This window comes from Microtus ochrogaster, linkage group LG1, assembly GCF_000317375.1.
Source record: "Microtus ochrogaster isolate Prairie Vole_2 linkage group LG1, MicOch1.0, whole genome shotgun sequence".
Taxonomy (NCBI): domain Eukaryota; kingdom Metazoa; phylum Chordata; class Mammalia; order Rodentia; family Cricetidae; genus Microtus; species Microtus ochrogaster.
The window spans coordinates 28139745-28150299 of NC_022027.1; the positions used below are offsets into that span (position 1 = coordinate 28139745).

At 43.3% G+C, this 10555-nt stretch overlaps 1 protein-coding gene across 1 annotated transcript in view; it reads left to right on the top strand.

The window, feature by feature from the left end:
* The window catches only part of Atp10d (ATPase phospholipid transporting 10D (putative)), a 62518-nt gene that overhangs the window by 15475 nt on the left and 36488 nt on the right, over positions 1–10555 (top strand). The window contains exon 9 of the mRNA XM_013350823.2: positions 6080–6318. Coding sequence (XP_013206277.1) covers positions 6080–6318 — 239 coding nt within the window. The remainder of the gene's footprint in view (positions 1–6079; positions 6319–10555) is intronic.

Here is a 10555-nt window from a genome sequence, read left to right on the forward strand (position 1 = left end):
AATCCAAATCAGTCAGCTCCAGCTTCAGTGAGATACACTGTCTCAAAATTTAAAGTGGTTTCCCCTGGCTTCCACAATACACATATGCATACATGTATTATTGAATATGCATATATGCATATTCAAATGCACACACTTACATGAATATGTACATATCATATACCACACATGCACGGAAATACTTGTTCCAAATTTGGTTTGACGTTCAGACAGCCAGGTAGTTCTGGAGATGAATTTTGCCCTGATATAATTTCACATATTAAAGGCAGGACATCAGACCTCCCTGGAATGCATGAAATGTAATGAATTAGTTCAGAGCAGAGGTTGGGGTATCAGTTATATGTGGATGATGTGGTTGGAGGACAATTGGCTGAATGCGCTGTTTGCAAGTGGGTGAAAGATGGGATGCCGTGCGTGGCTGAGAAAAGTTTATTGTGAGTAGTTTGAAGGAAGATGTGCAGATGATGTGGGGAAGAAAGCTCTTGGAACATGCTGTGTTCGCACTTGTGTCAGCCCTTTGGAGAGCACATTATAAATTGCAACAAGCTAATTTTCCCATAGTCTCAGACTTACTTCATTCAGATATCAAGTTGATGCAAGTAGTAGGCTATAAACAGATTTCGGAATATTTTTGAAGAAAATAGCAAAAGAACACAGAGATTAAGTAAGGAAAAAGAATAAGAGATAATTTGTTTAATGCAGGACCTACCTTTAGATATAGAGAATAATAACAGACTCTGATGCCTGTGTTAGTCAGAAAACGAGTTCTTGGACCATTCTGAGACTTTTAGAAAACCAAAGCAGAAGCTTCTCTTTGAGAAGGATTTATTGTCTTTATGATTGTTATCATCATTTGGGCATACTTTACTTATTGATATGATATGAACCTTGGCTTTTCACAGCCATCTTTGATTTAATTTTCTCTGGGCCTGGAGGTTTAGCTCCAGTGACTCTGTTTTCTTGAATCACACTGTAATTTTCTTGACCTGTATGTTTCTAGAACTTTCCACAAAATGAGTAAAGGTTGAGTCATTCTGTCTGTGACATTCCATCATTGAAATTCTACTTATTGAGCAAGTTTGTCCTACAAATAGCTGAGCTACTTGATGTCATACTAATTACACAGCCATGTGATCCTCATTTCCCCATTGATGGCCCAGAGGAATCTCATGAACCCATTAATGAGAGTTTTGAGGAATTTTAGTTGTTTTAAAAATGGCATCCCATTGCCAACAAATTTCTTGAAGTATTTGAAGTTTTATCAATCCCAACACCATTCCCTATAATATGTCGATGTCTAACCACTGAGTGCCAGTAGCCATTGCCAAAAGTGCCACAGGGAACCTACTCACCCCCAACCCCCGCCGCCCAACAAAAACAACAAAAAAAGCAACGACGACACAACAAAAACGATTCAAAGTCTAACTGTTTAGAGTTAAGGAAGCATGGTGTAGGGATACGACTGTTGGCTTTAGAAGCAAGAAGACTAAATTTAAACCCCAGCTCTACCTCTAAGCAGCTGTTTAACCCTGTTTAGAATATTTAGTCTCTCTGTTTGGTCCCTCAGTTGCAAAAGGAACAACAATAGTTCCTGGCAGATAAAAGTATTTTGAAGATGAAAATGAGTGTGTGTGTGTGTGTGTGTGTGTGTGTATGACTTTTGATGAAAAAAATACTTCAATAACTGTAAATCCCTACCCATAACTTTCCCTTAGCACAGATACATAATTTATGTGCCTATTCATCCATTATTCATTTACCAAATACTTGTTTAAGATTGAAAAAACAAACTCAAGCTCGTAGAAATTTGACAGGAGAGATTGACATTGTGTTAACATGGCCACACTCGTGCATATGGCTATATTTAGAAACACGATAGCATTAGCTCACAGAATCTTGGCTATGGTGATCTTAAGACCAATCTAGTCTGTTTCGGTGAGATGACAAATAAGGTTTATTTATTTTCTTATAAAATATGAGTGTTGGGCCAGGTTCAAGGCCAGCCTGGTCTACAGAGCTAATTCCAGGACAGCTAGGGCCACATAGAAAAAAAAAAACCTGTCTCAAAAACCAAATAAAATAATAAGATAAAATGGAGGTGTTAGTAGTTCCTACTCAGAGGAATGTCATAATGATTTAGCGAAGCAAAGGCCTTGTGTATGGTGTCCTTCAGCCCAGGAAAACTGTAAATGTCCAATGAGTAGTCTGGATGGGAGCTGATGGGTTCATCTGCACTAGAGGGCTTCAGAAAGAGTCAGTGTTTACAAGTCGTGTCTGTAATCTCAGCACTTCAGAAGTGGAGGGAAGAGGCTGTCCTTGGCTGAATGCTGAGGATCCCGTGGTTCAGGAGACTTTGTTTCAACCAGCAAACAACAGAAAGGGGAAAAAAGAAGAAGAAAAGCAAGCGACGATATTGCTTCTAAGCCTTTCCACTCCCTTAACAATATAGCAAAATTATTACAATAAATAAAACATAGAAACACTGTATAAAACAATTTTCCCCAGTCTATATCTAATGCAGTAGCTGGACTTAGGCTGAATAGACACAGCCACCAAGACAAAGAGTATGTTCTCACTGTCTGTTCCTCTGATGCGGTTTTAATAAGTGAGAAGAAGAAGTCTGCTCTTGCAGGTCTTCTAAGGGAAAAAGTTAGCAGGAATATAAAAATAGATCAGTAGTGATCAGGACCTGGCAGACAGTCAGAATGAAGTGTGTCATATGAGGACTGGATGGCTACTTTGGACTGCGTGCCTAGGCAGGACCTTTTAAAGAGGGACATAGAGTCTAACATCTGAATGACAAAATCTTGATGTTCAGGAAAAATGGATTTCCAGTCCCAGGGAGCAACTCTTACAGGCCCTCATGCTATAGAGAGCTACATTTTCAGAGTAAGCCTGTGAGTCTGGATTAGACTAAGGATGTAGAGCAGTGTGTCCCAGCCTTCCTAATGCTGTGACCCCTTCATACAGTCCCTCCTGCTATGGTGACTCCTAACTGTAAAATTTTCATTGCTACTTTATAACTGTAATTTTGCTACCATAATGAATTGAAGTGTAAATACCTGTGTTTTCTGATGATCCTTTGGGGGTTGTGACCCACAGGTTGAGAACCGCTGATGTAGAAGCAGGAGGGAGGTAAAGGTCAGTTAGGTTGTTTAAGGCAGGATAAAGAGCCCAGTTTCTGCTGAGGGGATCCCGAGGCCGTCGGAAAGTGTTTTTACTGGATGTGATCTCATCCGCTTTCTCCTTAGGAAGGTTACTCTAGCTACCGTTTGAGGAGTGGATTTCAGAGGGGCAGAGAGACTAGTTTTGAGGCATTTCACTAATTCTGTTGAAAGATGATGGCCAAGCTGACTAAGGTAATGGAAACAGGGAGAAGTCTGGACACCCAGGATAGGTTTTTGTATGATGGACAAGTGCTGACAAGCCTCTGGATACGAGGAAGAAGGGAGGGGTCCTGAGTCATTTATGTGTGGTTCAGTGGATTTGCTGTCAATGTGGGAATAAGGTGATGTCAGGTAGCTGCAGTGTCTTGGGTTGTAAAGGGCTAATAATACACGGTGAACAAATGTTCTGTCAAGAAGGGATTGCTCAAGTTTTTTGGCTGCCATATCGACAGGACAGCACTGCTGTGCAAAGGTGAGGAGGAAAGGGAAATAGCTCAGCTCCACCCAGGTGGAGCTGAAGATCACTGTTTCTTATTCATTTATTCCTTGAGTATTTCTTGAGTATCTATGAGCAACACATTGGACTCTTGGGGCATATTAACAAAACATGAGTTTGTCTGACCATTTTAAGGTATATATTTTGTGGGGTGATAAAATCAAAAGTGTATTTGGGCAGTCATGGGAAGATTGGAGTCAATAGTAAATACTAGGACCCTACCTGAGAAATCTTCGCTATTAAGGAGGATAGCCTCAAGGGAGGTCAAGGCACACATTGCACCACTGTCAATCTTCTAGAAGAGCCTTATGATAACCAACTGCAGGTGTTGTGTGGAGAGCTAAATACACGAGTGTGGATTCTCGTGAGAGGTTAGAGTTGAAGATGCGGGTCGTTCTCATTAGGGTCACTCTTGCTGGGACGAAACACAATGACTAAAGCAAGTTGGAGAGGAAAGAGCTTGTTCAGCTTGTGCTTCCCCATCCCAGTTCATCACCAAAGGGAGTCAGGACAGGAGCTCAAGCAGGGCGGGAGCCTGGAGGCAGGCTCTGGTGCAGAAGCCATGGAGGAGTGCTGTTTGCTGGCTTGCTCAGCTTGCTTTCTTATAGAACCCAGGACCACCAGCCCAGGGGTGGCGCCACAAATCATGGGCTGGGTTCTCCCTTATCAATCACTAATTAAGAAAGTAGCCTCCAGGCTTGCCTACAGCCTGGTCTTACGGAGGCGATTTCTCAATTAGGGTTTATTCCTCTCTGATAGCTCCAGCTTGCGTCAAGGTGACATAAAAGTAACCAGTACACAGGTTTCTAGGCTGCACATAAAGACATTCCATTTCAAAGATCAGATCATATGAGAATGCCTAGAAGAGGTGTGTGGATGGAGAAAAGCAGGCAGTCCTGCGGCTTGCCAGTAACTGAGGCATGAGAAGAAAGGTGGGTGGAGACTGGATATAGCATAGCTTCTTAGTTAGAGTTTCTATTGCTGTGGAGAGACACCATGACCACCACAACTCTTATAAAGGAAAACATTTCACTGGGATGGCTCACAGTTCAAAGGTTCCGTCCATTATCATCATGGCAGGACATGGCAGTGTGCAGGCAGACATGGTGCTGGAGAAGGAGCTGAACGTTCTACATCTTGCAGGCAATTAAGAACTCAGCTGAGACACTGGTCAAAGCTTAAACAAAAAAGACCTCAAAGCCGGCCTCCACAGTGACAAACTTCCTCTAACAAGGCAGTACCTACGCCAACAAAGCCAGACTTCCTGGTTGTCACGATGGCTGAGTGGTCTAAGGCCCCAGACTCAAAGCCACACCTCTCAATAATGTTACTCCCTATGGACTTAGGGGAGCCAATTACATTCAAACTACCACACATAGTGTTAGAGTACTTAACTAGAATGCTTGAGGTTCTAAGCTCAATGCCCAACCCAACAAAAAGGCAACAAACTCTACCTGAGGGCTGGGGGGCGGGGGTAGTTTAGTCTATAAAACCCTTCGCTTGCAAGCATGAAGTCCTGAGTTTATTCCCCAGAATCCACATTGTGAAAACCAGCCATGGTGGTGTCCACTTGTAATTCCACCACTGAGGAAGTGGAAACAGGCAGATCCTGGAGCTTGCTGGCCAAGCGTTCTACCTTCCATGGTGAATTCTAAGTCCGTGATCTCAAAACACAAAGGAAGAAACACAAAACAATGAGTCCTGAGAAACAATACTTAAGGTTCTCTGTCCTTCACATACCTACACATACATGTACACACATATGTACCCCGACACATCCACATATGTGTGAAATAAACATTTATGAAAGACACCTGGAAAAACTAAACAGCTAGTGATACCAGTGTAAGAGAGAAAACAGGTAGGGATGATGCTAGAAGCCCAAAGAGTTATTTCTAGAAGGAGTGGACTATTATTAAGGGTTCAAATGGGATAAGAACACAATGCACATATATGTGTATATGTATATATCCATACATGTACCAGGCTTGGCAAGATGGAGCTCACAGGTGACCTTGAGAAGAGATCAATGAAGACTTAGGACAGAAAGTCCTGAAATTGGTTGAGGAGAGATTGGTGTTTGTGAATGATAAATGTGAAAAGAAAGCCCTTGAGGGACCCAGAGGGCAGGATCCAAATCACAGATGGAGGGCTTGGCGTTTGAAACAAGGAGTTCTACATCACGGTAGGGTAGCAGACAGAATGTGGATAGAGGTGCAGACAAGATGCTAGACCTAGGCCATTGTATCTCCATTTCCCAATAAAGGGTAGGGTAAGTTTATTGACTATAGATTCTCATGGGGAGAATTTGGAGGCCAGGACAAACAAAGGATTGTGTCAATAGCTCAGGAACTACCTTCCATATTCAGCCTGCTAGTTCTTCTCGATGGTGACCAGTGTGAATTTTATTCTACAGCCAAGAGGCTCGAGTCCTACCAGGAAGCTGGCTTTGAAGAGGATGAATGCGCAGACACTCTCAGTGGCTCCATCAGCAACATGGCAAAGCCCAGAGCCCAGGGCTGCAGGACAGTTCCCAGGGGGCCGTTGGGAAGCAAGCCTTCAACTCAACTGTCCGGGAGTGCTACTGCCCTAGGAAGCGGAGAAGGATCTGGGGAAGTGCCTCATTCCAGACAGGCTGCCTTCAGTAGCCCCATTGTAAGTGCGGCAACATCACCACATCCTGAACGGAACAGTCCCCTGGCTAGAATATCCCATCAGTACACTTCAGCCTCATGGTGGCATATAATAAGTTTTTTAGAGATAATACGAATTTGACATTTGTTGCATAATTCAGTGTTGAGAAGTCAGGTAGCATTTCTGAAAAAATGTAATATTTCTCATCAGGGCTGATCCTATCAGAAGGCTACCTTGACTTAAGGATAATGACTGACTCTAAGACCCACCAGTATTTAACACGAATTATCTTGGAGACAAATAGGTTTGACTAATGAATAGATTTTTTTTTTTTTTGGTGTCTTTTTCTCACCGTTGTGTAATCTTTTCTCTGCATTCCTCTCAGACTTCCCCATCCCTAGCTCCACAAAGGGCGCGTTCTTGTATTTCATTGCAGAGCTCTTCAAGGGATCTGTGTCTTGGGGCAACTCTTCAGAGCTGACTACTCACCCCCATTAACACACCCATTTTACTGCAGGGGAAAGTAGAGGACCGTGTAGAACCTGGGAAGCAGAAAAGACGCTTACGTAAAAGAATTAGAACTCCGCACTTTCACTGGATTTAAGATGACCTCTCTAAAATGTTCCCTGCCTTCTCAGCCTTACGGGTTCATTAACACCCATGTTTAACCAAGATGGCAGCGTAACAAGAGTAGAGCAGCTTTGGGTCCCTTTGGGTTGCTACATTACAGTCATGGCCTGACTTTCATGATATAGCCATGATATAAGTAGGCCCCAGGTGGCTGACTTGACCTGAGTTCTCCAGGGCATCTCTAGGCTCTTCGCCAACTTGCTGTGAAATATGTAATATGCAGTAATGACCATGGGCACCACCGACTCAATTCTGTGGCGCTAAGGACATAACACCCCTGACAGTACAACTTCCTATGTAGCAGTCTGCTCTGAAAACATCTATGCTTAATTTTTTTTTCCTTTCCAGATTTTGAAAGGCAGTTAACAAGTAATATGCAGGTCCCTTTTTTCTGTACTCATTTTAAGCTTATGCCTGAAAGAAATGTATATGTGTATATATTCTCTTTTCTCTACGATATTATCTTTCTTTAGCCATCTGCTGAACTGGTACATTTTCTGCACATTTGAAGGTAAACACGCTTCAGCTCACATCTAGTTGGTGGTAGACCAGTGCTGGCATCAAGGTGGGGCTGCCTGGCCCTCCTCTGGTTCCTGAGCAGGCATCATCCCTTCTCTCAGAACAAAGAGGTACTTTGTTCTGGAAGCCTTCGTGCCTTTTTCTGTGCCATCTTCCCTGCCTCTCTTTATTGAATCTGATGAAACAGTAAGGGCAGCCACTGATACCTGTACCGAAGGCTTCTCAAAAGAGTTGTCCCACTGTCCCTTTGTCTGCATAACATTGGCCTCATTTCTGTACCTGACATTGTACCAGTTGCACCTTGAGAGCAAGGACTTTTTAACATTTGAATCCTAACACATAGTTCAGTGCCTGCCACATTCATTCTCAAAACAATAATTTGGAAGGTTGTTGAATGAATCTGATTTCCAGACTTAATCTTCCCACTTGTTCGGTTGTTTCCACTTGCCCCGTCCTCCAGTGTCCTGTGTTCTCTTCATTATTTGGAAGTTCCAGGGTTGCTTTTGTTCTGTGTCTTGCAAAGCCGCACTCCTACACATACGATAAAGTGATCATGTTCTCCCACGAACCATGACTCTCTCTCTCTCACTCTTGAGTCTTAAGTCTTGTAAGCTGGGCTTAATATTTTGAGAAATCTATGTAACCTTTGACCCGAAATCCACTGTACAATTTCTTTTGCATTTGTTCTAGAAACCCATCCATAAGGCCTAAGCTAAGAGCACCTTTGTGTGTTCCGAGTACCTAGAAAACAGTGGTTAGGTAGTTCTCACAGGAGCGTGGTAGGCAAACTACACAGGGCACATCAAATCCTCAGCACTGCTGGTTCAAGGAGTTTGTATAGAGGAAAAATCCCGTGTGTGGCCTTTGTATTTTTCCTTCGGGTGTGTGGTATTTAGGAGTCAAAAGAGTCCATGAGAAGGCTTGTGTGTCCAAGTAACCTAAGTAGAATCAAAGTCCTTGGGACTGCAGGGCCAGCAGGAAATGAAATCAAGCCTTAGAAGAGGAGGACTAGAGAGGAGTGGGGACAGCCTCGCAATGGCCTGGTCAGCTCTGTCACCCGGTAGAGCATCTTTTTCCGTCACTAAAATGTGGGTGTTTAGAAGTTTGTAGAGACAATTAAGTACTGTTACTCTTGATTTTAAAGCAGGCAACATTTAAATTATGTTGAAGCCATACAAAAAGCTTCAGCAAACAGGGAGGAGAGCAAAGAGCAAAGTCTAGCTGGATTGTGCATATTTAACTTGGATCCAAATAAGGAAGAAAAATAATGAAAGGAAAAAAAGCCTGAAATAGACTTCCTTCAGCCAAGTAGAAGTGGAGGTCCTGATAATGAACATGAACTTGGCATGATCAGTGTTATCACACACGGTGGCAGCAGAGCTGTGACGCCCACTATGAAACCAGCAAGGCTTTGCTGACAGTGCACAAGAGGGATTCTCAGCCTGTGGGTCGCGACCCCCTACCTCCCTTTCATAGGGGTCATATATCAGATAGCCCACATATCAGATATTTACATTATGAGTCATAATTAGCAAAACTAAAGTTACGAAGTAGCAACAAAATAATTTATGGTTGGGAGTCTCTACAGCATGGAGAACTGTATAAAGGGTCCCAGCATTAGGAAGGTTGAGAACCCTGGGCATAGGAGCAGTCTGTGCCATGCTGTGTTTTCTGTGATCTAATCGTGAGTAGAAGTGTTCTCTGAATATTAACCCGGTGCCTGTCGAGACCGCGTGGGAGCTATGTGCATTTATTTTCCACGGGTAATGATTCTTTTGTTTCTTCACCCTTCCTAGATAGAATATAAGGCCAGGAAGAGTCTGATAGTGGTATACAATAAACTTGGGTTGCTTATCATGAGCCATATACTGGGTTAGGTTAGAATTCCAAGATCAGGAGAATATGGTCCTTACCTTAAAGAGAATTCCAAAATCTGGGGAGGGCACTGTTTAGCAAAGAGCTATTTCAACTAAACAGGTGTGGTTTCATGGAAGATGGCAACAGCTGTCCAGCGCAGCAGCAGAACTATCTTAGTCTTGTAGAATGAGGCCACGGTGAAGCTAGTTCTGGTCTTGGGGAAATAATTATGGATATAGTCATTTAGCTAAAATTAATAATAATAATAATAATAATAATAATAATAATAATAATAATCACACGTGACAATTCTGCACCTTCTCCTTGACTCAAAAACTAGCTTAGTCAGGAGGGAGTAAATTATTTTGTCCAAACCAGCAGAACACTCTGTTCCTGGAGCTTCAGTCTGACATGAATATCTCCTCACACTTTCCTGTAGGCTCTTCCTTTATTTTACACTCTTTTATGGTGACTTCAGTGTCTTCTGTGGTCCCAGGTATCTAGGTAGACCCAGCTTCATTTTGGCAATTCCTATCTGCAGAGTTTTGCTGACGGGAGTGTCTCTTTCGTGACTGTGTCAGACACACACACGGCTTTTCCTAGCTTTAGCCTTTACCGTCACGATCACAGAACAGGATTTGAGCTTTGGAGTCATCTACTTGCTGAATTTAGAGAGAATTTTAAGAATACTTTGTGACAGCTGATAGCACGTGAATTTTAAACCTGTCATGACCCTGGTCATCTGAAAGGGGAGCGCGTGTCACTTGAAAGGAAGTGGGAAGAAAGGCAAGCAGGCAGAGGAACAGGGCCTTAAGTAAGGCTCCCTGGGCTAGCTGTTAGCAGAGCCGAGCTGAGACACCAGTGGAGAGCGTGTGGTTGCCAGCATTGCTCTTCTCTCGTTAAGCCTGTGATCACTCTTAGCAAGTGTAAAGCACTAGCCATAGTATCTCGGTTTTCCTCTTGCTTTTTTAAATCAAATTTCTGACGAGAGCGACGCAGAGTTTAAGAGGAATACAGGCCACCACGGCAAGGAAAGCATGGCTTGGGAAGCCTGAGGCAGCGGTCACATTGGACCCATGGTCAGGAAACAGTGACAAAAACTGGTGCCCAGCCGGGCGGTGGTGGCGCACGCCTTTAATCCCAGCACTTGGGAGGCAGAGGCAGGCGGATCTTTGTGAGTTCGAGACCAGCCTGGTCTACAAGAGCTAGTTCCAGGACAGGCTCCAAAACCACAGAGAAACCCTGTCTCGAA